The following is a 27636-nucleotide window of genomic DNA, read 5'->3' on the forward strand; positions in this document are numbered from 1 at the left end:
TAAATGTAAAATTTTAGGTGTATGTGTGTGGATTGCTGTTTGTTTGGTGTGTTTGTGTTGTGTGTATGTGATTTGGATCAGCGAATTTTTTCCCAAGTAAAAAATTTGCTGTTTTCAATTTTCGGTCTTATCAGTTTTCCGTTAGTAGGTGTCGATATTAGAACATTCGAAGTTCTGAAACTTCGATGTTCTAATATAGACCCTATAATGCAGTTACAGTGTATTTTTTGATTTGTAAGCTAGTTACAGTGTATTTTTGATTTAAAGTCTCTCTGCTAGTCACAGCATTATATATTGGGGTAGTTGTTAGGAAGATGTAAAGTGGTTGAGATGGATGTTAGTAGTAGGAACAGGGGAGGAGGAGGGAGATAGAATAAGGGGGAACAGTAAGGCGGTTAAGGCAGATAGAATTCAGAGCAGTAGAGGAGGCTGAACATCCTATGTATCCAGGAGACAAAATGGAAGGGCAGTGCATCAAAGACACTTGGTTTGGGATCCAGAGTCTACTGCTAGGAGGACAGAGTAGAAATGGTGTAGGAATTCTGTAGCAAGGGGGAGACTTCAGAAGATTAAGGGATGTCATCAGAATTGGTAGGGTACTATTCCCATTCTAAGCCAATGCCCCACAGCAGGGTTGTGATAGTTATGAAAAGAGTGCATTCAGAGAGCAGATGCAAGACCTTCTAGATTGGTCAATGGGAATTGGTATTGATAATGGGTGCACTGAACACACACATCAGAACAGACAGAACAGGATACAAGGATTGCCTACATCCACATATGTGTGGCAACAGGAATAAAAAAAGAGATGACATTCTAGACCCGTCTAGCAGATGGCTTGATGGTGGCTATCACATTTCACCAATAGAAATGGTCACAAGATCACATACAAGAGTGACTAACATGCAATTCAGTTAGACTTTCTCCTAGTAAGGAAAGGACACTGGGGTAGAATCAACAATAGCAGAGTCATCCCCAATGAAACAATCAAACCACAGCATAAACCACTGGTTGCCACAGTCAGCTGTAAGCAGTGGTTAGAGAAGGGTCTAGGATCAACAGAAACTAGGCTGGAGACCTAGAAGCTGACCGGAGAGAAAGCAATAGAACAGATATGAAACCAAGTCAGATATGGAAACAGAGTATAGAAGGAAAGCAGGTGATGGAATGCAGAAGTCCAAGAAGTCGTCAAAACAAAGAAAGAATGCAGGAAAGAGTGGGAAATAGAAAAGATGGACCAGACAAAGAATGGATACTGGTTGGTTAACAAAGAGGCTAAGACAGGAGTTTCAGTAGCAAAATACAAGGCATCAGAGGCACTTTACCAGCTTCTGGAAAGTGACTCAGTAGATGGCAGAAAGAAACTCTATCAGGTTGCAAGGCAAAGACAAAATGATAAAGAAGATAGTCAGGCACCCTTCATAATGGATGCCAGCAAAAACCTGCTCACCAGTCTACAGCACATCAAAGGCAGATGGCAGGAGTACTTCCAGCAGATTGAAGAAAATCCCATAGAAGCTGTACTGCCCAGACACAGCCTGCAATGAAATAAGAGGAGGAGCCCATCCTTGAAGAAGTATGAACAGCACTAAGGAAAATGAAGTCATGGAAAGTAGCAGGTCACAGCAGATATGATCAAGATGTTGGGTGAGACAGGGGAGAAATGACTTTTGAGGGTATTCAGAGCAGTATGGAGAGAAAGGCATATCCCAGATGGCTGGAGAATAAACATACTAGTGCTGGTGTATAAGAAGAAAGGGGACATCCACCACTGTGGGCAGTATAGAGATATCAATCTGTTGTCACACTGCATGAAAAGTTCTGGACAGGGTGATTGATAGACAAATACGTAAAGTGGTGGAAAGTAAGATGGGAGGTAAGCAGTTTGCATTCAGATCATGATGCAGCACAACTGACCCCCCCCCCCCCCCCCAATGCTTACAGTGAGACAGATAGTTGAGAAGAAACTAGAGATGAGTAAATAATCTAACTGGGCATTCCTAGAACTGGAGAAAGCCTATGGCAAGGTCCAAAGATAGCTGAGTTAGGCAGTCCTGCATTGGTTTGAAGTGCAGGAAGCATTCATAGAATCAGTGCAGGCTATCTACAAGGACCCAGTGACTCAAATACAAATAGTGTTCAGTTTTACAGAGGGATTCCCAGTGGAAGTAGTTGTGCATCAGGGTTCAGCTCTGAGCCCACAGCTGTCTATACTGGTGATGGATTACATTAGCAAACAGGTTGTAGGTGACAGATCAACAAAGTTGTTGAATGCAGATGATGTGGCATTACAGGGAGACTCTGAACAAGAACTTTAGCAAAGGGTAGGGGGATGGAATGCAAAACTGAAGGCACATGGGATGAAACTAAGACAGTTGTAATGGCAACAAATGAGAGAAATCAGAAAAAGCTGAGAAATGAGATAGAAGAGAAGATAGTGGAACAAGTTAACAGCTTCAAGTATCTGGGAGGAGGAGTTGAGGAAAAAGGCAGTCTGAATGAGGAGGTCAAAGCTGGAATCAGAGGCAATTGTCAGTGAGTGTCAGGGGCCGTGTATGACAGAATAATGAAGAAACTGAAAAGTAAGGCATACAAAACATGGTCTAACCAGTACTACTGTATAGTACAAAAACCTGGGAAATAAAGGCAGAGCACTTGAAGGCCAGATGTGATGGAGACAAAGTGCCTGAGGTGGATGGTAGGATGCACACTATGGAGCAATTTATGAAATTGGGACATCAGAGCAGAAACCCAAAATAGCTCCAAATGCAGAGAAGGTAAAAAAAAATATATATATATATATAAAAAAAAATATATATATATATATATATATATATATATATATATATATATATATATATATTATGGTGGTTTGGGCACATGTGTAGAAAATCAGAAAGCAAACTAGTGAAGAAGATTTGGGACAGACAGGAAGTAAGCAAGAGGAAACAAGGGTGTCCAGCAAAGAGATGGCTGGACTGTGTGACAGAAGACCTGTGACAGTTAGGCATGACTGTTGAAGAAGGTAGGATAGTGGCACTGAATTGAGTGAAATGGCAACATTTGGCACAACAGCCTTACCACATGGGGAAAAAGGGGGTTGATGATGATGATGATTATGATGATAATGATGAGCAGTCAGTGCTATAGTATCTGAATAATTACTAGGGCAATAGATTAAACCAATTGTACATGAAGATAATATTTATGTGGCAGTAGAAGATAGGATTATCACTCTCAGCAGTTTATACCCCTATGGAAGCCAGTGAACTGGTTGACTCTGAAAATTACTCCTCCAGTTCTCTTCTGGAATTGCAGATTCAGACACAGTTCCTGTTTGAGGTTAGAAGGTGGGGACTTTCTGAAGACTGACATATTTGCCTTATGAGTGAAAGTAGTTCTCTCTCTATTATACTCCTTATAGTAGAGCAGGAGGTGACGGTGGCAGTGGACATGTATTCCATCCTGTTATATAGCAGATGTATTTACGCCTTCCAGCCAGTTCCACAATTCCATGCTTTAGAGCAAATATCAGAGAATGTGTTGTCAGAGAAGGGCATCTTTTTTAGGCACTCAGGTCCCTGATATTACAGGAAATACTCCTGGTCCTAGTCAAGGATATCCCCATCTTTGGGATAACAGCCAGCTGCACCTTGGGTCTTAATGCCTAAACTAGTCTTCTTATCCTGACAGACCTTCCAGCTGCATCTATGAAGTTATTACGTCCTTTAAAAGCCTTCTAGTCAGCATGCTTATGACTTCAAGTGGTATCAGTTCTGACCTTAGGCAGAACAGTACCCTGTGCCATTCCCTTCAGCCAACCATCATCATTAGTTATTTGAGACACTCATTGGATCTGGGCTATAGTTATCCCACAGGCATGGTGCATGTATAGACTGTTTCTGCTTATCGTGAACTTGTGTAGAACAGCATTGCAGACTAGCAGCACCATCTGATCAAACAATTATTTATAGGAGTGCTGAGTCTCTGTCATCGTTTGAAGAATTCATGACTGATATTTATCCCATCCACCATTTAAGCATACTGTTTAAGTGGCACTGAAGTATGTTTCTTGAAAAACACTTTCTGATAGCTTATCCCTTTTGCTTGTAGGATCTTAGAGTTAGAGACCTGACCCTTAATATGTAGGGTACCATACCTGATCTTTGACAAAGATCAGGCGTCCCTAAGGATTTACCTCCAGCAGTGATTTCAGAATTGCCATAGAGTCAAACCTTTCATTTTTCTGTGTTGTGTCAGGACAGAAACCAGAGAAACAAACAAGCCTTTTTACCTCGGATACACAGAACCAGTTGGGGGTTCGCCTGAATGAGTGTGTAAGTTTGAAATGTTTTCTCTGTTGCTCTTTCCTTTGCTTCATGAAGAAGATGGCTCACGTTTACCAAATAAATCTTTTCCAGGTAGACTTGCAGTTGCATTGCTATTTTACCATTAGACAGCTAACTACCCTTTGAAAAATGCTGCTGTCAAAGCCTACTTCACTAGGCGGTGACTGCCTCCAGTGCTTGATAGGGAATCTCTCCATTTCAGAGATGTGTTTCATGGCCACTTGGCATCTCTTCCTTTTCAACAGGGATTTGTATCCTATTTGAAACTGCAAGAGTTGAGTTTCTTTTGATTCTGCAGTATTACTTTTGATGCTGCAGAATTCCAAAACTTAGATTTCTGTTCTTGTGTCTTGGGCCTTCCTTTTACTACTTCCACTTTGGTGGTCACTGCTTGAGGTTCCGCCAAGCCACATAACCCACAAGGGTACAAATCCCTTCCTCAAAACCACGACACTCAGCATAGTAGATGTGCTTATGGGATCATAAGTTCCTAGGTTCATAGGTACTTACCAGGTTATTGATCTGTGAGGATCTTAAGAAGGAAAACAGAAACCGGAACAACACACCAGACCTGGTTCCAAAACAACACAAAGCTGTATGAAAATCTTGAATGAAAAGGCAGTAATTCTGCAAACCGGCTATGAACGATGTAGGCACTTAACCTAGTCCCAAAGCAACACAAAGCTGGATAAAAATCTTGAATGAAGAAGCAGTAAATCTGCTAACCAGCTATAAACGATGTAGGCACTTGTACCATAAAGAAAGTGGAGTTCCAGCTTAGAAATACAAAGTCCTTCCTTGAATAAACGATGGTAGACACGATGAATTCACCACAAAAAGCTTTAATGAACAGATGCAAAACACCAAGCGCTTTCGCCTGGACACTTCCAGGCTTTTTCAAGGTTAAAAAACTATTGTGGCCAGTCAGTATTTATACATTTGATAATCGGCCAATTAAGCTGTTAAGTTGTTAATTAGTTAAAAAAGGAATAATCACCTCTTAAAGTGCAATAGTACTAAGTTGTTACTAGTGTTTTACTTCATTTAAGCAAAGTGTGCTGACAAAATTATACATGGTAAGATGTGAAATATATAACTGTATAAAATCTCAGTCACAGCTAGATGCACATATAAAATCATGATTGATCTCTCTTAAATTTATTATGAATCAACTAATGTGTTGTACTGATATATCCATAAATATATAAACATTTAAATAATTATTTATATAATATCTAATATTAAAAACGCATTAAGTAGAAAAATATTTGAAAATAGTAGAAACAAAAAAATAAAAAAAATTTTATGTTAAACAATAAAAAAGTATATTGTGTCATAAAAATAAGTATAACTATACTCACATTATCATAAAAAATTTTATACATGTATATTTCATTAAAAAATGGCAATGAATTCATAATTTGTTTCTTCTCATTTTCAATATGCTGTTTATACTAATGGTCTCATTCATACCTGGCTTTCTTGAAGCATCTAATTTAATTTGCCAGGTTAACTCTCTAGTCTCTAAGTAAGTTTCCCAGTCACCTCCCCTGGGGTCACTGGTAACTTGTTCTAAGACAAAGAATTTTAAACACATATTGTTACAAATGAGAGAATGTTTAAAGAAAGCATTTGTATTCTTCCTTTTTTCAATTTCGTATATGTGCTCATATATTCGTTTTCTAAGTGATCTGATGGTTTTTCCAATATAAAAACCATGACAGGAGGTACAAAAACCTAAATAAATTATACCCATTGTATTACAATTGTAATGCCCCAATGCTCTCATGGTACAGTTCCTGGCCGGAATGAAAATTTTTTCAGCGTTTAATAAGTACTTGCATTGTCTGCAAGCACCACATTTAAAAGTCCCTTTCTTCCTGTAGGGGGCCACAGTTCCAAGAACATTCTTAGTACCAAAGTGTTGTTCAAGCATGCCTTTTAAGTTAATATCACGTTTTCTAATAAAAGTTAGTGTACTGGGTATATAATCTTTAATGTCCTCCTGTATTGTGAGCGTAGGCCAAAATGCTTGTAAAGTCTTTTCAATAAATGTTGCATCCTGAGTGTAAGTATAACTGAAACTTTTGTGTGTGTCATACTTAGTTATACTGTTGTTGTTGAAGGACAACGGACCTTTGCTAAGTAAAGGTGGAAACTTGGAGTCTCTTTTTTCTGTGACTTCTTCTCTAATGGTATTAATTAGGTGTATAGGGTATCCCCTTTCTGTAAACATAGTGGTTAAAGTAGCTACTTCCATCAAAAAGGTTTCCATGGTACTACAAATTCTCGATGCACGAATTAACTGGCTCCTTATAATTCCCTTTTTAGTATAAATGGGATGTGAACTCTCAAAGTGTAAAAATGTGTTGGAATATAAGGGTTTCCTATAAACAGTGGACTCAAAATGTTCTCCTTTACTATCTTTTGTGAGCAAGATGTCTAAATAATGAAGTGAAACTGTACTAAGTTCGTATGTAAATGAAAGAAAATCAGTAGTAGTGTTGATATATTTAAAGAATTCCTTAAAATGTTCTTCAGATCCATCCCATAGTAAGCAAATGTCGTCAAGGTAACGCTTGTAAAAACGAATATGTTGTTTCCATTTTGAAGAATGGATGTAAGTTACCTCCCATTTGTGTAAAACAATATTGGCATAGGATGAAGCACAAGGGGAGCCCATGGCTACCCCCCTTTTTTGTCTGAAATATTCTCCATTGTAAAATATATAATTATTATTGAGAATAATTTCCATAAATTCTGTCAGTAAATTAATCTGGTTGTTACTTAGCCCACTTGAATTTATTAACACTTCAGAAAACCAATTTAATCCTATGTCATGAGGTATGCTTGGAAAAAGTTCTATTACATCTATAGTAATCATCAAGACGTCGTTGTTACAAACATTAGGTGGGATGCTGGCCAGGAATTCCCAAGAGTCCTTACATACATAGGGAAGCTTAGACATTAACGGCTTGACTTTGTATTCCACAAATTTACCTAAGGGTTCAGTGATGCCATTAGCTCCTGCCACGATTGGCCTGAATTTCAATGGAACAGTTCCTTTGTGGACCTTAGGTATCCCAAATAAGATCGGAGTTTTAGGGTGTGGAACATTCAAGTAATTAAACAATTCTTCATTAAATACCCCCTGGAGTAAATGATCTTTCAAAATATATTTAATGTTAGCTTGAGCGACATTGAGTTCATTAATAGAAGCTTGTTCATAAGTATTGTAATCCTGCAAAATATCATGCATAGCCATGTCATAGTCCAAAATGGTCATAAGGACCATCCCACCCCCTTTGTCCGGTTTCATGACCCTAATCTTCTGTTTTAACTGATTCATAACTTCTATTAAATTCGTGTTGAAGTTGGGTGAAATATCCTGCCTGTTTGATAAATTAAACCTCAATGTGTTTTCAATTAGTTCTTCAAAAATTTTTAAACTCGGATGTAGGGGTGGGTTAAAAAGACTAGACCTGGAAATGTTATTATTCATAGTTTGCTGTCCCTTAAAGAATAGTGAAAGGTTAAGATTTCTAATAAACAATTTAAGTTCTATCAACAATTTGGGGATGTAAGCTGGTCTAGCTGGTACGTAATTCAATCCTTTAGTAAATAATTCAAAATATACCGGAGTTATTTCCAAGTCAGTATAGTTGTAAATACTGAAGTTATTTGATGTAACCACAGTGCAATTAGTGTTATGAATAGAATTTGAAAAGATTTCATTATCCATAATGACATCTAATTGCGCATCCTCCCCCATGCTTGCTGGTATGGGGCATTCATATTCCTCCCCATTGGTCTCCCCTGGGGAAAGTGAAAACCCTGTGGGGTATTGTTGTTCTCTCTTTGTGCTATTCTTTCACTTCTCCTTAAAGGTTCTGAATTTTGCAAACTTCTGACATTCTGACCTTCATTTCTACTTTCATGTTCAACATCACTAGTTCGTGTAACTTGATTCTGTTTAAACCCCAGTGGGTAAGCTCTCCCTTCTCTGTATTCTAGGAGGTCTCTATCTAACTTTTTAATTTTTCTATCAATGACCTTCTGACAATGTTGGTCCACCTCAAGAAATACTTCATCGTATTTCTTTTTATGTCTAAGAAAGTTTTTATGCTGCACAATGTTATCATTAAGAGCAGTAAGTTCATCTAAGAAAACATTACATTTATGCTGATAATCCTTAACCATCATATCCAACATTTCTAAACCAGTCTGATTAAATAATTCAATTAATTGCGTATGCAAAGTCGAACCAACAGTAGCATTGTTAGGGAATTTAAAGCATCTAAGGCCTTTCGGCACTCTTTTAACATCAATACATTCCTTTAAGTAACTAATTTCAAGTTGACAATTTTTATATGCATATAATTTGTTGCTAAAAGAATCAAAATCAACGTCTAGTTGCTGAACGTTGTGCTGGAAAGTACCTTTTTTAAACTCCGGTCGGAGTTCAGTCCATTTTTTGAAATTAAATATATTGTCCGGTGCTTCACCATTCGGTGCCCTGTTGTTGTAGTTTTCTTCTTTTTCATAAGCTGTGCCTGTTCTTAAAGAACCGCTTGTGCTAGCGTTGCCATTCGGCTCCTGCGCTCTACGCGGTCTCTGTTGCAACAGTGATGATTGTTGCTGGTTACCCGGAGGAAATAAGGAATCTGAAACTTCAGGGTTCAACTGCCCTGATAATGTCTTGTTGATGTTAGTTAATAAAACAAGTACCTGATTGAACTCCGAGCGAGTGACCGGAGTGTCATCATTATCTTCCCTTAAAATAAGGGGTGTGTTGAGTAGATCCGTAACTGGTGGTTCTTCCGCCATAGCGAACAAGTAACTAACGAAGCGGAATGGAACAAGGAAAACAGAAACCGGAACAACACACCAGACCTGGTTCCAAAACAACACAAAGCTGTATGAAAATCTTGAATGAAAAGGCAGTAATTCTGCAAACCGGCTATGAACGATGTAGGCACTTAACCTAGTCCCAAAGCAACACAAAGCTGGATAAAAATCTTGAATGAAGAAGCAGTAAATCTGCTAACCAGCTATAAACGATGTAGGCACTTGTACCATAAAGAAAGTGGAGTTCCAGCTTAGAAATACAAAGTCCTTCCTTGAATAAACGATGGTAGACACGATGAATTCACCACAAAAAGCTTTAATGAACAGATGCAAAACACCAAGCGCTTTCGCCTGGACACTTCCAGGCTTTTCAAGGTTAAAAAACTATTGTGGCCAGTCAGTATTTATACATTTGATAATCGGCCAATTAAGCTGTTAAGTTGTTAATTAGTTAAAAAAGGAATAATCACCTCTTAAAGTGCAATAGTACTAAGTTGTTACTAGTGTTTTACTTCGTTTAAGCAAAGTGTGCTGACAAAATTATACATGTAAAGATGTAAAATATATAACTGTATAAAATCTCAGTCACAGCTAGATGCACATATAAAATCATGATTGATCTCTCTTAAATTTATTATGAATCAACTAATGTATTGTGCTGATATATCCCTAAATATATAGACATTTATATAATTATTTATATAATATCTGATATTAAAAACGCATTAAATAGAAAAATGTTTGAAAATAGTAAAAACAAAAAAATAAATAAAATTTTATGTTAAACAATAAAAAGTGTGTTGTGTCATAAAAATAAATGTAACTATGCTCACATTATCATAAAAAATTTTATACATGTGTATTTCATTAAAAAATGACAATGAATTCATAATTTGTTTCTTCTCATTTTCAATATGCTGTTTATACTAATGGTCTCATTCATACCTGGCTTTCTGTTCTTGTGTCTTGGACCTTCCTTTTACTACTTCCACTTTGGTGGTCACTGCTTGAGGTTCCGCCAAGCCACATAACCCACAAGGGTACAAATCCCTTCCTCAAAACCACGACACTCAGCATAGTAGATGTGCTTATGGGATCATAAGTTCCTAGGTTCATAGGTACTTACCAGGTTATTGATCTGTGAGGATCTTAAGAAGCCCAGCCTTACATTCCGGTGGTAGTTTTTAGCCCTTAGAGTTTGTATATGAATAACCTAGAGGTGGGCAGAACAAGGATATTTTGGAACAGTTACTTGTTGCTCCTATCCATGAGGGTCAGAAGCACAAAACCAGGGGTAAATTTGCGGTACCCACCCATTCTTCCTAATTACATTTTATTAGAATAAGAGAAGTACTTTGCTTTATGTGGAGTGGAAGACAGTTGCATATAAGCAGTAATGTCTGTGATACAAACCTATCCCTCCAATATGTTTTATTTGTGTTGTAAAAGAGAATTAGATCCCTTGAGTGACTGTTCATGCTACCGTGTTTAACAGACCAAATACAAAAAAATATATTACCTGTACTAATGTACTTCAGCTTGATTCTTGCAAGAATGCTCAAAGGTTGCACCCCCTCAACACACGCACACACACACACACACACACACACACACACACACACACACACACACACACACACACACATGCACACACACAAAATACATTTTGAAAAATGACATCTACAGTCCTACCTAGCTAGTTCCAAAGGAATAAATAAAATGTACATTTTGAGTAATTGACGTCCCTTTGTAGCTGTAAATAAAAATAAAGTAATTACTAGCATCAGAGTCCTGTCCTACCCTGCCAGTGAAACAGAAATGCAAAAAAGAGCAAGTAAAATAACTGTAATTTTAATGCAATCTGTAATTTTAATACAATATGCAAGTTAATTATTGGTTTCAGACTTGATACAGTTTACATGGAGAGGAATTCTGACCAAGTCCTTTTTTATTTCCTTCCCATTTGGACTAGGATTTTCAACAGAACCCAATCAAACCTGTTTAAAACACAGTCAAAAACCTATAAAACCTTGTTAGTAGGCAAACACAGGACATGCAGGAATTCTTTTAACATCACAGATGTTACCTACCTTTCAGCATTTAAGATTAACATTCCATGGGTGCCCGCATGATACACAAGAACCACAGTAGAACAGCAAATGTTTTTCTTATCTTAAGATCACAGTCTTCCTAAAGCATGATCCTGTAGTTCCTATTGTATTATTTTATTTCATTTCTACCACTTTTAGAATAAGTGAAATACTGACCAAAGTAGGACTAGCAAATAGGTTGGAAGATGTTAAGGTGCTGAAGGCCAGACTGAGATAGAATACTAAGTGACCTACTAAACAAGATAAAGGAAAGGATGTTGAAGCCACTCTGAAAATGTTCAGAGCTGGCTTGAAAGTACATGAGAAGTCCGGGGATTGCTGGATGCTAAGGTCCGGAATATGGTCCCAGCCTGGAGGAATTTGGTTGAGTAGCTGCTCCACAGACAAGTCAGAAGGACAGCTAGGGTGGAAAAAGAGAAAAAAAAATAGTATCAATATTGCCCACCCACAGAAGTATAAGGAATGTTCTGTCCCTGATTTAACACTGCTGTAGCATTTCATTGTCACATGCAGATATTTATTCTTGTCTGGGCTCCCACACGTCAGAGAGGCAGAGATCCAAAGGTTGCTGGCTTCCATCTCACAGAGATTATTGTGAACTGTTTGAACAATGACAGTTTTACATGTTAATCTAAAATGGTGGCAGGAAGATGTTGAATTTGTACTTGTACAATCTGTTCCTGGGATACTGGGTGTGTATAGGTGGGGGTGGGAGGTTCAGCTGCATTCATGGGACTATGCATTTCTTTTTCTAGTTTTGAAGTAAAGCCTCTACTACAAATTAGTTCAAACCAGTTGTTCAGAAAGATTAGATGGGTTATGCCTGTACAGCTGCAGGATGTTATCCCTTCAGTCATAGACCTGAATCCCCAGCAGACAATCTATGGAATAAGTCTGGTTATGTGCCGTGCATATTGTAACAGAGACACGACTTTAGGAAAGCTAGATATCTTGTTCTTTTTTAGATATCTTAATGCCTGCAAAGCAAAAGCCAAATCTAAATGTCAGATAATAAAAGTCCAATTCCTTTTCAGCATCAGTCCATTGTTCTTTCAAAAATTCCAAACAGTGTACATCCAAAGCAAAAGTTTCAAAATAATAAAGATTCTTCATAGACCAGCTTGGGAAATGGAGCATCAGTCTCTGGGAGGTAGTGTATCACCAGCAATATATTAATGCAGTAAACATGGCAAGCTTCTCCCAGATAAGCAAGTACATATAGCTGGTGGTCACTGATGGTCTAGTGTGGATTGGATTCAGTCCTCTTACTACTTTGGCCAAAGTGCAGCTCCCAGGTAGGAAAACCTACAACTGTTCCCTTCCCTAGTTAAATCAGACTATTTATCCATCACCATCTGCCTCAAAGACCAGCCTCTCTAGTCTCAAGGGTCCATCTACATTCAGGGGCTTCAGCAAAACCAAACTATTAGATTTTATTGACCTTTTTGAAATGCATAAATGATCCAGTTACCATAAATTCCCAATCATCGCCACCCACAGCCCGAACCAAGTACTTTTTTAACATATTAAATCTCTGTATAGAGAAAGCTGTCCCCTTCCAAATTATGCACACCTGTAAATTTATTGTCTAACCTGTTCTAATAGTAGAATCAACAAATTACATAACAAGAAATGTAAGCTACTAGCTTTATATAAATATTGCCCCTCCTGGCTTATAAAGAAAAACATAAACACATTAGTAAGCACCTCAAGAATAGTATGAGATGTACAAAGGCTGCACACAACTACCAGACAGCCACTGACACTAAGGCCAACTATAAGGCCTTTTTAGCTATGTTTGTAATGTCTGTAGTAATACTCTCCTGGGTTCTGAACTCAGTATAGATGGTACTATCCACTCCATCCCAGAATTCTTAGCTAATACCTAAGTTAATAAATTCATCTTTAATTTCACTCTTCCTACAATACCTTCTGGTTCCACTCCATACTAACTCAGGCCAAACCACCTGTCATTAATATTGTCCAAGTTTGAACTTTTCTATCTAAAACAGAAAAGTAAAATAAAATAAAAATCCATAGGACCAGACAACATACCCAAGTGCTTACTGGAATGCTTAAATTATCAGTTGCCCAAATATCTCTTAAACATCTTCAGTCAAAGTCCAAAGGATATGCATTTAAAGAATTGTGAAATGCCATAATATCACCTTTCATAGGAGCAGCCTCCCCCCTGCACTGATAAGAATATTCAAGGTTTTCAGACTCTAGACCCTTTACAGTTTGGTTTTGTCAAGCATAAATCATGCTTTCCAAACTTACTTAGGTTATTTTAAAAACGTCACCAAACCCCAAGATAAAGGACGTTTTGCTAATACTGTATTCCCTACTCTGGTGTCATAAATAAGCTAAACCATGTCAACTTCAGGCTGCCAAAAAAGAATGCAATAAATAGTACCCTGAGGAAAAAAAGGAAATGTAACTAGTGGTTTCCTTCAATATTCTGACTGAGGCCCTCTCCAGTTTGGAATTTATTTCTCTGAAGTATGGACAAATTCAAGCAACCTTTGGATAACTAAATTCCTAGAAGATCACAAGCTAGGGATAATCCTAAGCTCTCCCACACATTCACTCATACTTCAGAAAGGCCTTGTTCACAGTAATAACTAGTACTGTCATTGCAGCCTCACCCTAAATTCAAGGAAATGTAGTACAGCTACCTTTGGTAAAACTACTTCTCCTGCACAGAATCACATAAATGAAATTCAATGTAAGACTGACACTGTGATCATGGAATTAAAAACTTACAAAGAAAATGAGCCATTCTCAACTGTCAGAAAATAAATCATCTCATCTCATCTGTTGCAGATTCTCATCCAGATCCTACTGTGTCATAATTCTCCTTCACTGTCCCCTCATTCTCCCCATCCTAGAATACAATTCTCTAATTGGTGTGTATAGCTCTAAACAACTCCCCAGCTAGAAAGACTATAACACTTTATAACCAAAAGAATCCAAGGTTTGAAGAATTGCTTTTATTTAGACTAAAGACCATGCCCTTATTTTCTGTGGCCTATAGACTCCTTCAAGGTGATCTGCACCTCACCTTCTAAGCTGTCATACCCTACTCTCTGTGACTTCTCTTTCCTGAAAAAGAAAATGTCCTTAGTTAATACCCATTCCTAATACCTAGCTTTATGTCCTTAGTTAATACCCATTCCTAATACCTAGCTTTATGTCCTTAGTTAATACCCATTCCTAGTACCTAGCTTTATGTCCTTAGTTAATACCCATTTCTAATACCTAGCTTTATGACTGGAAATCTACAAGTTTTGATTCATCACTCAGCACCTCCCTTACCTATGAACTAGCTTCTCCTATGTGTTAGTGTAAAACCTTAGCAACTTCCAAACTTCAGTTAGATGAATGGATGAAGATCTCTTAAATGTATCCCAGGAGTCACTGGCTACATGCTTGTAACTATGCCAAAACAAACATTGTCACATCTCATGCCTCCCTATTCCTTTTCTCATTCTCTTTTCCTGCCCTTTCTCCATCTTCTCCCTACTCCCTTCTCTCTAGCATAATCCACTCTGAAAGTGTTCTGTCTATATCTCTCAAATTAATTCAGAAATATTATCATACCTTCAAGAGCTTTTCTTTTATGACATTGCTGGAGAGACCTATAATGTTTGACATACTACTAGTTTAGAATAAACCTATGAACCTGTGAATCCGTGAACATGCAATCTGTATCTGTACTTGGTAGCAAGAAAACAGCAACACTGGCTCACTTTAGCTAACCAAAAGGATGCAGATACACAAGATGTCTGTTGCAAATTTTTGAGGGTTTTAGTTATTTATTTATTTATTTTGTTTATTTACTTTGGTTAGACAGGGCACATTTCTTTGCCTGTTTAAAGTAACTGTGTGTGTGCGTGCATGTGTGCGTGCGCATGTGTGTGTGTGTGTGTGTGTGCGTGCATGTGTGCGTGCGCATGTGTGTGTGTGTGTGTGTGTGTGTGTGTGTGTGTGTGTGTGTGTGTGTGTGTGTGTGTGTGTGTGTGTGGAGGGGGGGGTGCACTCACCTCATGGTATTGTTCCAGCAGTTATGAGAAGATGTCCTTGGACCACACCATCTATCTCGTTAACAAATAAGCAAATAAATGGAGTAAGCATACAAGACTTTTTTTTTCAGCTACAGCCTGGTGCAATGTATGAAAGTGAAAAAAAATGCAAAACACAAAATAGCTGCAGTGCAGACAGTTACATATACAAAATGGTCAAGAGTCCACTACTGTGTAACCAGCCCACCAACCCTGAACAAAAGAAAGAGTATGTGCGTAAGCTTAGAAACTGAGTAAACATAAAGCTGTTTGTCTAAGCTGTAGTTAGCCTCATTTAGGCCATCTGGCTAGACTTGCTCTGAACTGATATTAGGGTGGAGAGTTTTTTATTGCAGACAGTAATGTGGTGCATATTCTGAGTACCCACATTAAGAAAGCCTTAGTAAGACATTTCAAGTAAAATGACTGGAGTACCATTAAAAAGTGTCTTCCCCTTAGATCAGCTCATAGAATAAGTTGTTATTGTTTAACGTCTATTGTTAATTTAATGGAAGTTATCTTTCAAATGTTCACCTTTCTTGTATATGACTGAAATTTGCAGGGTTCTCTGTGTTTGTTGATTCAGCTTCACTTTAAATGTTGTCTCTCGGCTGGTTCAGCTTGATGCTGTTAGGTTACTACCATCTACCATCCAATCCACAGTTCCACAGTGCTCTGTCTTAAACTGAGTTGATCTAGTTCCACTTAATGCCTGTCCCTCTTTCGTGTGTTCTTCTATGTTTACATATAGGTAGATGACACAACCATGAATAATATTGTCACTGCCTTTTCTTTAGTCATGAAAGTGATTGTCCTTCAAACAAAGTCAGTTACAAACTTCTCTTCTGGTTTCAGTACAGGCAACTCACAAGAGTCTGAGTGTGTGTGTGTGTGTGTGTGTGTGTGTGTGTGTGTGTGTGTGTGTGTGTGTGTGTGTGTGTGTGTGTGTGTGTGTGCGCGTGTGTGTGTGTTCAGTAAATTTACCAACTGGCTGGGCTTCCTATGCTTTATGGCTTCATTAACCTTTCCCTCACACAGAAATGAATACTTTTGTCTTCTCTTGTGTATAGGTAGACAGCATAAGTATATTTGCACTGTTAATATATTTTGTGACTAATTGTTCCATAGTCCTGCTAGCTTCAACAACAGAACACATTCTGGTTTTGCCTGATAGTCTGTGATGAGTTGATTCCAGAACAGTACCCTTCAGCTCATTCCCAGTGCATGGTCTAGACAATGCCTCCTGATTTTATAAGCACGTCATCTTTTCCACTTCATGCAGACTGATCTAGACCCTGCGCAGTGCCACTAATAAAAACAAGAAAGAGGTCTAGATGAGGTTCACCCCCCCCCGTAGCAGTCCATTCACCATCTTTCTGTCATCAGAATAGATTCCATTTATTATTGTTTCATCTGTGCTCTGTCACTCAGTTGGGTCAAAATTTAGTCTTATCATCTCTGTCTAACATATCCTTTTCCAGTTTTTCTGCCAGGAATTTAACTAAAATCAGTATGTAAGTAGCCATTATCCACAGCTCCTCCTGAAATCTATGACTGTTGTCACTTAGTTAAGAAAGTGAATAAATCTGTTTACCATAACTTCCCAAATAGAAAAATTATGCCACCTGACATTATATAGCGTATGCGTGTTTCACATTCTTTAATTAGTTGCTGAAGATGTCCTAGTCAAAGTTGTTCTAGTTACACCTGAGATCTTCCTTAAAAAGGGGACAGTATTCATTCAATAAAAATCTAGTTAAGTACATTCACTCTGCATTTTAGCTAAGGTTGTAAGGAAATATCAGTTTCCATAAGGTCATCCATTAAGTAACAAGATTATCACCGTTAGTGTATGTCATACCTCTCAACCTCTCAGAGCAGGAAATCTGGTCAAAGCCATAAATAATGGGGGGGACAAAGGCCTAAAAATAGGGACAATTTTTGACTATTGCTCTTACAGACTTAGAAAGTAGATAGTACAACAGGTTTTGCATTACCATGAACTTTCTGAAGGGCATGAAGTCTGAAACTCAAATGTCTGTCATTATTTTCTGATTTCAGTCTTAAATAATTTGCCAAGGATTTGCTAGAAAACCACAATTTTATGAAAAATGGACCAAAAATATGCTGCAAAAATCTGGACATTCTGCAAAAAATCTGTACAGTTCAAAGGTATGGTGTATGCTAAGATGCTTCTGAGTGTGACAAAACCTCCTTTTCACAAAGTTTCTAGTGTCATTACCTTACTGACTGGTGTGACATAAGACATTCATCTCTGTCACCTTTCCCAACACTGAGAAATCTAAGATTTTATTTAATGTTGATTCATATAACCACTAATGTATCTTCTCATAAACAGCAAAGCGCAAAGGAGTGTTTCTCACACACACACACACACACACACACACACACACACACACACACACACACACTTGCACATGCATACGCATGCCTGGGTTGTATACTTGTCTAATATTGTATTGCTTAGTCTGTTGGAGTACCTTTCCAAAGAGCATGCTTAGAACATGCCACAGCTATACCATTTTGTCAGTAAGTGTACAAAAAAGTCTTCAAAGTATCGATGAATTCTAAGTGTAATGAGTGTGAAATGAAAAGTAGTTTCTTAGTGTTTAACACTGGGAAAGATTCTTCTCAGACTGGATGCTAAATTGTGGGTATGCTCCATTAGACATTGTTCTTTTATCAGAGAGTCATAGGGCACTCCAAAACACTATTTATATAAATTTTATAAGAATTGCAGTCCATGCTTAAACACTTATTTTTGTCTAGTTGTACGTGGTTGCCAATATGTTACTGTAAGATATTGGTAAAGAAGTGGTTAAATTAAAAATGCAAAGTGTGGTACCCTTTTCATTCAAAAGTGATAAGTTCCTGTTTTATGTATGTTGCTAGGTACACCTGATTGTGTTTGTTGATATGGAAATAAAGTTAGGACAGTACTGCTTTTATGCTGAATAACATGGTTGTGGTGCTGTGTTTCGTAATTGTGTGGTTCTCCCATTGAACTTGTTCATTGCTGTCAGTGCAGCTATTTTTGATGCTAACATATTTGCATGGCTGACTAAGAGGCCATCTCATTGCTTTCTTGTCACATGTTTAACTGGTGCAAAATGCACTCTGCCAGTGCATGTTGCCACATTGCTGTATGAATCAAGAGTGTGATGTTTACACAACTGCATGCTTCTTGTAAATGGAGTGGGGTTTGTTTCAGTGTGAGAGCCTTTCAGCACAGCTTATTATGCATGGCATATATGCATGTGTCTACAGTAATTTTGAAAACTCTGAAGTGATTCTTTTCTATGATTGTAGAAAGGTTGTTATGAATCCTAGAGGTAACTGTAAGAAGTGAAAAATTACTTTTAATGCCTAGCAGACATTCTTATAAGTAATAATGGCTGAATATTCAGTTAGAGTGAGTATTTTCTCAGAGTGATGGTTTCATTTGTTAATTGTGTCCTTATTCTTTTCTTGCAGATGAGCTCACAGTACCAGCACTTTATCCCAGTAGCCCTGAGGTGTGGGCGCCATACCCTCTGTACACAGCGGAGTTAGCACCTGCTCTACCTCCTCCTGCTTTTACCTATCCCGCTTCACTGCATGCCCAGGTAATCAGTGCAAAACGCCACCAGCTCACCTTCTGATTCACTAGCACTGTCAGGTCTGATCCTGCACCACATACAACACGGTACCACTAACCTCTGCCTTGTTCTTGGTTCATTCTTGGTTCCACTTTGAGGTTCATGGTGAATTCTGGCTTAGACTTTCCTGACTGCACTAAGCACAGACAATGGCAAGGGACTTCTGTGTTTTAATTAGCTCTCCTCTTTTATTGTGGTATATTATTAAAGAAGCTTGAAATGTTTACAGTTGTGATAAACACTCAAGTACTGTAACTGATCATAAGGATGGATCTGGGGAGATTAGTCCATGTGGCCTTCATTGCCTCTTCTGTGTTCCTTATTCTAATTAATTTTAACGCATAGTTTCTTTTTGAGGGCATATTGCTCAGACAGGATGAGATCATTCGCTTGATGAAACTTTCATTTTTGTCTGTGAATGCAGTTGTTTATTAACTTTGTACCATTTAATCCTGAGTTTGACTTGTAATTATTTTGGTTAGAAAGGCAACAATATATTTCTATTAGAGTTATTACCAGTATAACTTAAAGAGAAGTGCCAAACACCACCATTCAAATTCAATGACAGAGGGAGAAGAGGAGTAAAGGTTGTCATTCACTTGTGTCGGGAGACTACAGGAACTTGCATGTCTGCTCTTTTTATGTGGAATTTAACTTAAACTGGCTGAAGTTCAGAGGACCAGAATATATCCCGTTAATCCTAAACAGATTGTTTGCCATGTAATTGGGTTAATCCATATGGACTGTTTTCAGCCACAACCTAGATATACTTCAAAGTAAAAGTTATAAAGTGTACTCGTGCATTTGTTACAGTTTGGCTGTTTGGTTATATGCAGAAAGTTCAGTTGTTTTAATCACATTAGCAGTGCAACAAGCATATGTTTGTCATCACTTGGTAATGCTGTTTGGATTTAATTACAGTTCATGGCTTCTAATACAATTTTTAAGAATTATAGAGTCAGTGTATTACAGTACAAGTAGCATATGTAAAACATTGTAGAAGTTTAGTATCTGCTTTTAAGGGATGTCTTCAGCAGTATTATATCACCATGTAGCACATACGTAATATCTTAAAACAGCCAAACAAGCACACATAAAAAATGTCAGTACACTGCAGTCTTCATATCTCAGCATTGTTCTTATCTACATTAGTAAAATAGCTGCACTTTGATGATTAACATCTTCCAGGCAAGTTGTTAAAAAATATCTAAAATCTTCTTGTCTGTTTTTTAATCTGTGAGTACTGCATTTAACCTTTGTATTGGTGAATGGAAGTGAAGAGTGTAGATTACTGTTCTGTGAATATTTGTAATGTATTTGCACTTAGAAATAGTGGGGTATGGAGAAACACTTGGCTCACTGCACAATCCTATTTCTTGCAGGATTGCTCAGTACAATTCAAAGACTGCTGTAGCACTACAATGGAATGGAGATTCAAGCAAATAGTGCTACAGCAGCTTTGCTGGCTTGTACCACATGCAAAAGTAGCACTCTGGAGACACAGCTAATGCAAACTAACCATGTGCTCTTTCATCCAGCTGTACAACAGAATGGTTGAAAGGCAAACTCTGTTGCATTGTTTTAAAGCAGAACAGTGAGGAGTGAACACAGTAGTTTGATGGTGAACACCCATTGTTGCCTGGGGCAACAGCAGATTTGTTATGGATTCATAGGTTCATAGGTAGATACTAGGCTATCGGCCCAAGGGCCTAAGTAAGCCTAGCCAACAAGGTTTCCTGGCTTACGCTACCCAAGAAAGATATTTTCCTGTGCCCCTGTCGAGCAGAGCCACAGAAGTGATCCCCGGGGTGTATTTCCTATTTCCCATCCACTCATCAAGATTTTTCTTGAAGAGTGCTAATGAGGAACTTTGCTTGACATAGATGGGTAGCTTATTCCAGGGTATGGGAAGTCTGTGGGACAGGAAGTATCCCTCCAGCATGTCCTGTTTATTGTGGTGACAAGGTTTAGGTCCCTAGAGCATGTAGCTCAGAGGGATTGGGTTTTCTTTAGGTGCACCATGTCCAACAGCTCTGGGTTTGACATAGCTTTATATGTTAGGCAGAGATCACCTCGGAGCAGGTGATATGCTACGGAGTAAAGCTGGAGTTTTTTGAGACGGTCAGTGTAGGGCATCTGTTTGAGGCCAGTAATTCTCTTTGTGAGGTACTTCTGGGGCCTTTCCAGCTGCTGCAGATGTCTTGTGAGGTACATTCCAAAAGGGGCGTTGCAGTCTATAATGGGTCTAATGAGTGTCGAGTAGAGGGGGAACAATGACCTCTTTTATCCTGGATGAGAACTCTTTTGTGATGAGGCGTGCCACGTAGAAGGACTTCCTGACTACTGTGGCAATGTGATAATCAAAGGAGAGACTACTGTCCACCTGGGTCCCAAGGTCTCTTATCACACATTCGATGTTAAGTAGACTTCTGCATATGTGGTAGTTCATGGGTACAGAGTTTTTACCAAAGGGGATGACAATGCACTTTTTGGCATTGAGCTTGAGGCCATGGCTCTGACACCAGGCATCATGTCATCAGACTAAAGTACTGGCTGTAATGCTGATTCTACTGTTGATACAAAATTTATAAAGATGGAGAGAAGTAGGGTTCCATGTTTGGGTCCCTGTGGTACTCCACTGGACACTTAGCAAGGGCAAGTTACAGTCTTATATTTAAACTGTGAAGGACCTGAGTTTTAAACAGGTGTTGCACCATAATATGAAGTATGAAGTAACTAATAATTACTACCAAGGCAAGAACTGACTAGTTGTGTCAAAGGCTCGAGTCAGGTCTGTAAAAATGCATTCTGTAAGAATTCCTTGATACATGGTTGTGTCCAGGGTTGATTAATTCTTTGTCTTCCCCGTTTTCTACTCATCTTAGGTTCACACCAGTCCCCATACTGACTTACATTCCATCAGTACCTCTGTAAGACCCAACTTTTTTCTGTAGAAAAAGTATTTTGTTAAAGCTAGACTTGAGTTTCCATCTTCCATGTGCTTCCACATTTTTCATTCCTTCTAACTTACCCCATCTTTACTCTGATAGTGTAATGAGTCTCTGTCATATCTCCCTGTTCCCTCTCTCCCATCTTCATCACATCATCTATTTTAATCCACCGCTCCACCATCACCATCCGTATGCTCTGCAACAGTACAATGTTATTATCTCTGAAACCCTCTCAGAACACTGTGCAGTATTTCAGGTGCACCCTGTAAAGTAGAAGAACATCTGCTTCCCTGGTGTCTGTTCCTCTTACAGTGCACCCCAGCATCCTATTGTTTCCACTGTAGCCCAGTCTTAGCATGTTATGTTACACAGTCTGGGGTCCTTACTCTAACTCTGAGATGTTCATCCTCCTCAGTCTACTCTAAACAAACTACTTCTAGCCTGTACTTCCAGCACTGTGGCTTCTCTCCACACCTGAACTGCATGGCACTGCATTCCTTAAGTACTACTTGTCATCTGTTTACCCACTTGGTTAAGATTAGTAGAGATCACTAATCCATTATTCTCTCTCTATCACTATATAACAGAGCCCAGTACAAAACTGTGCAGATCCTTTGAGGTTATTGATGCCCTGTCTGATAATACTTGCAACATTTGCTGCCTTCTGCCCCTCTGTTTCTTATCTTATTCTCATGTTCTGTCTTCTCTACAAAATGAGGTTATAACCCATGTCCTCATTCAATTTAATGTATAAACAGTGTCAGAGCCTTATAGATTCCTAGGTTAGATTGTCATTATTATGACTTGCTGGCATTCACTTGCCAGAACTCCATGTTGATGTGCAGTAAACCCTGTAACAAATGTTTTTGTTTGTAATGATTAAATAAGTCATCGGAGCCAGCTTTGCAGTCTGAAGTTCGTATGTATTTACAGGAAAGTTCAACAAAAAGGGAAAAAAAATGCAGCTTGCACGAAAGTTGCTGAAGTACACCGTCAGCTGCAGTTTCATAATAAATTATTTTGCTGATAAATATTCATACAGTTCAGGGTTTATATTATTTAGGACACATGCAGTGTTTCTTTACAGTCAGACACAGTATCTCCTCTTCTCAATTTTCTGACCTAATAGCTCACTAAAATAAATAAATGGTGCTTAACAGAGACCTCATATGAGCTAGGTTCTATTAAAATTCTCCTTGTGCCTCCTCACAGGCAAGGATAACCTGAAGTACCTTCTCCATACAGTACCTCACAGGCAGGCGTAAACTGAAGTACTTCTCCTTGTACTTTCCTACATCCGAGCGAGATGTATTTTAAAAGATATCAGCTTCTTTCTCCTCACAGGACCATGTTCCAGATAAAGATATCAGCTTCTTTCTCCTCACAGGACCATGTTCCAGATAAAGATATCAGCTTATTTCTCCGTACAGGACCATGTTCCAGATTGCCTTTCTTGTGACACACATTATTTATTTATTTATTTATTTGCAGTTGGTTAACCAGGATAGTCCATTGGGCCAATAAGAACCCGTTTTCAATGGAGTCCTGGGGAGAAAAGCTCCAAAACAAAGGTTACAAAAAGATTACAGCAGTTTACAATTTCAATCATTTGTAGGTTAAAGACAAAGCTTCAAAACAATGGTAACAAAAAGCTTACAGCAGTTTACAATTTCAGTCATTTGTGGGTTCAAGACAAATCAAAGATTAAGCAGTTACAATGCAATTTTTAGGTTTCATTTTGTAGAAAACCAAGATTTAAGCAGGTGCAATAAAAATTTTTAGGTTAAATTTTGTAGAAAAAACAAAGCACTGCTGTAGTAAATATATAGTTTCTTGAGTGGAATAGTAGGATTAGAGAATTATAAGAGATTGTTACAGTTGGCTTATTATTTAGTGTCTGGTAATATATGATATAGTTGCCTGTAGGAAGTGGAGAATAGGCTATGAGGGGTGGGAGCAGGAGCATTCCCATGAGGATGTTAGATGTGAGTGCAGTGATTTTTTAAAAGCAGGGAGGTTGGTGGTGATACGGATGGAGGGAGGAAGGGAGTTCCATAGGCATGCCAGGGCAAAGGACAGGAGGTTTTGTCCTGGAGAGTGAAGGGGTTTGTACAGCTCTATTAGGTTTTGGTTATTAGATCTTAGGAGTCTTTGTGGCAGGTGCATTTTAAAGGTAGAGCTGAGGGAGGGACAGAGGGAGGGATGAAAAATGAGTTTGTGAGCAAAAGTGAGCTGAGTATAGGAGAGATAGTTGGGAAGCTCTAGCCAGTTAAGTTTGTGGAGAGATGCACAGTGATGAGTAGATGATTTGTGGCTAGTGGCAAATTTGTTAATTTTATTATACAAGAGGACAGTTTTGTTTTGAGAGATGATTGTAGGTTTGTTAGGAGAGGGGCATCATAAAGGAGGGAAGGGATGAGAAATGTAGTAGCGAGAGTGAGCTTAGTAGATGTAGTAAGGAATCGATTGTGTCGGTAGAGCATGCCAAGTTTTTGGTGTTTTTTTTTTTTATGTTTAATTGTAGGTGGCTATTGAATTTAAGCTGGTCATCAATCTGGACTCTTAGTAATTTGGTTTCAGATACCAGTTCAAGAGGTGTGTTATTCTGGCTAGTGATGGAGAATAGTTTTCTATCGATTGTGTTGGTTTTTGAGGGGGTAAATGCCATAAGTTTGGTTTTGGATGCATTGAGTGCTAGATGATTGTCCTTCATCCACTGTTCTGTGGTAGAGAAAGTGTCTTGAGTCAGTTTTAAGAGAGCGGGGATGGATGTGGCTGCACAGATAATTGTGGAATCATCTGCATATTGAATAAGTTTAGCATGAGGAATTGAGTGGAAGAAATCATTTATGAATATATTGAAGAGGAGAGGACCCAAAATGGAGCCCTGGGGGACACCAGTGAGTGTGTTAAGGAAAGAGGAGATGGCTTTTTTTCCACTTGACAGCTTGTTGCCTGTTGGAGAGATAGCTGGTGAACCAATTGAGAGAGGAAGGGAATAGGTTTAGGTTAGATAGTTTAGTTAGGAGAAGGTTGTGAGAGATAGTATCGAAGGCCTTAGAGAGGTCAAGAAGGAGGGTAGATATAGTAGAGTCAGAATCTCTGGCTTTATTTACAGTTTCCAGGAAGGTAAGGAGGGTAGTCATGGTGCTGTGACTGGGTCTGAATCCATGTTGTGTGAAAGTTAGTAAGTTATTATCTAAGAGATAGGGAAGGCGTTGAAGATGGATACATTTCTCTAGGAGTTTTGATATAGGAGAGAGGATGGCAATGGGATGAAAGTTAGTAATATTGTTATTATTGCCTCCTTTGTGAAAGGGAATGATAAAAGCCCTGTCCCAGAGTTCGGGTACAAGATCTTCTTGGATAGAGCGATTGATTAGGATGCTGATGGGGAAGGCAATAGCTTCAGCAGCTATGCTGAGGAAAGATGAGGGAACTTTATCGAGGGCATTGGTGCATGGTTTTAGCTTTTGCAGGAGTTTTCTTATGGTAGAAGTAGGAATGGGTTTTATGGAGAATGGTGGGAGTTGAGAGACTGGAGATGAAGGGGGAGAGAAGAGGGGGGATACAGAAGTAGGGGATGAGGTGTTATTAGAGAAGGATGAGGTTAGTTTGGAAATAGAGTCTATGAAAAAAGAGTTGAATTGGGTGGCCAGATCTATATCTAGTGCATGTGAGTCTGGGCTTGGGTTTTCTGCTGAGCCAGGTCTTAGGAGGGTAGTGATGTCGTTCCAGAATTTTTGAGGATTGGTTTTATGGTTGTTTTGGAGTAAGGAGAAGTAATTCTGTCGATCTGCTGTGATAAGCTTTTTAACTGTATTGTGAAGTGTTTTGAATTCATTAAGGGTGGTGGGAGTTTTGTTTCTTTGGTAACATGCCCAGGTTTTGTCTCTAAGTCGCATGGCAGTTAGTGTGTTTTTTATTATTTTGGTTTTTATGGGGGCAAAACTATCAAGCAGTTTTAGGAAAGTTGTATTGAAGTGTGCAACAGCATTATCCAGGGGTAGAGTTTTTAGGGGGTTCCAATTTATTGATTTTAGGAAGTCTGAGAAGGTTATTGGGTTGAAGTTTTTTAGGTAGCGAGTGCTTATGTAATTATGAGTTACTTGTAATGGAGCAGGAAGACATCTAGTGAAAATGGGAAGGTGGTCACTGAGGGAATCAGGAAGAGTTCCACTATCAGTGTAGTAGTGGGGGTAAGAGACTAAGATCCAGTCTAGGGTACTGCCACTGGAGAAGTCTTTAGAGGGCCTGGTAGTGAGGTTGATGAGCTGAGAGTACTTATATAGGTTGATGTTTAGGGGGTGTGTAGGGGAGTGAATGGAAGACCAATTAATATTTGTGTCTCCCATGATAATAGCTTCATTACTGATATTGGTGGAAAGCCAGGATAGGATATCCTCAAGTACTAATATATTGTCTCCAGGGGGATGTAAAGTGAGGCTATGCATATGTGTTTGTGTTTATTTAATTGAAATAGAGCTAATACTAATTCTGTATTGGAGAAGTGAGGAATGGGTTTGTTATAGGGAGTAATGGATAGGGTGGATGAATTGAGTAGAGCTACCCCACCACCCTTTTTGTGGGTCCTGACTTTTCTGATGATAGAGTAGTTTGGTGGTACTATTTCAGCATCTTTTATATGAGGTTTTAACCAAGTTTCAGAGATAGCTAAGATGTCAGGTTTGTTGTGGTGAAGCCAGGCATGGAGGGTGGGGATTTTGTTAGCTATGCTTTGGGCATTTAGAGAAGCTAGTAGGATGGATTTAGATGTAGAGGAAGTGGTGTTTGGGCCTGGGTTCGGGTGTATATCTCCAGATAGAAGTATGGTTGTTAGGTGTTGGATTATGCTGATGAGGTGTTTGGATTGCCTTGTTTGTATGTTGTATATTATCAGATTTGTGTGGATATTGGAGGTTAGAGAGGGGCTAGAGAGTTTATAAGTAGTGCTTAGTTTGTAGTGAAAAAATAGATGGATGTTAATGGGATACAGTCCAGGAGAGATTGAGACAAATGAGTGTAAGTGATTTGAAGGGAGTGAGCTGGTTGTGTGAAGGAATGGTGTGATTTGTGGAGTTGGGCTGGGTAAGGTAGTGGATATAAGTAAGGTTCAGAAGTAGTAGTTGAACTGAGAATGATATAAGTTTTGTAAGCATATTGAGGCTTTGATAAAGTAGAATATATAGTGTAGGGAAAGGGTTAGAAATAGATATTGTGTTATTAAATATGAAGGGAAGTGTGAGGAGATGGGTTATAAGGGAGGGGGTAGGAAGAAGATGGTGGTGAAAGGAGTGGAGTGTAATAGGTAGAGAGGAAGTAGGAGAGGATTGCGGTGTGTAGGTGGAGGGGGTAGGAAGAGTATGGTGGTGAAAGGGGAGGGGTGTAATAGGTAGAGAGGAAGTAGGAGTGGTTAGGTGAGTATAAGTGTAGATGCAGTGGGGGGTGGGTGAGATTTGGGGGTAGGGTAGGGGAGCAGAGTGAGCCCGCAGGGCGAACAGAGCGGGTTACACCCAAGGAAGGTAGGCAGCAGGACAGTGTGAAAAACAATCAGTCTGGTGAAGGTAAGTACAGAGGAAGGTAAGCAGGGTGGTTAATGGAATTCTTGGAGTGCAGTACGAAGGGAAAGGAGAAGACAGATTCCAGAGGTGGAG

At 38.8% G+C, this 27636-nt stretch overlaps 1 protein-coding gene across 2 annotated transcripts in view; it reads left to right on the plus strand.

Annotated features, from left to right (window-relative positions):
• Positions 1 to 27636, plus strand: part of RBPMS (RNA binding protein, mRNA processing factor) — a 1623413-nt gene that overhangs the window by 1411530 nt on the left and 184247 nt on the right. The window contains exon 6 of one of the 2 annotated variants that reach the window (XM_044059084.1): positions 18868 to 18998. The exons of the other annotated variant lie outside the window; for it this stretch is intronic. Coding sequence (XP_043915019.1) covers positions 18868 to 18998 — 131 coding nt within the window. The remainder of the gene's footprint in view (positions 1 to 18867; positions 18999 to 27636) is intronic. 2 annotated transcript variants of the gene reach the window in all.

Source organism: Protopterus annectens, chromosome 17.part0, assembly GCF_019279795.1.
Source record: "Protopterus annectens isolate FY-2018-M chromosome 17.part0, PAN1.0, whole genome shotgun sequence".
Taxonomy (NCBI): Eukaryota; Metazoa; Chordata; order Ceratodontiformes; family Protopteridae; genus Protopterus; species Protopterus annectens.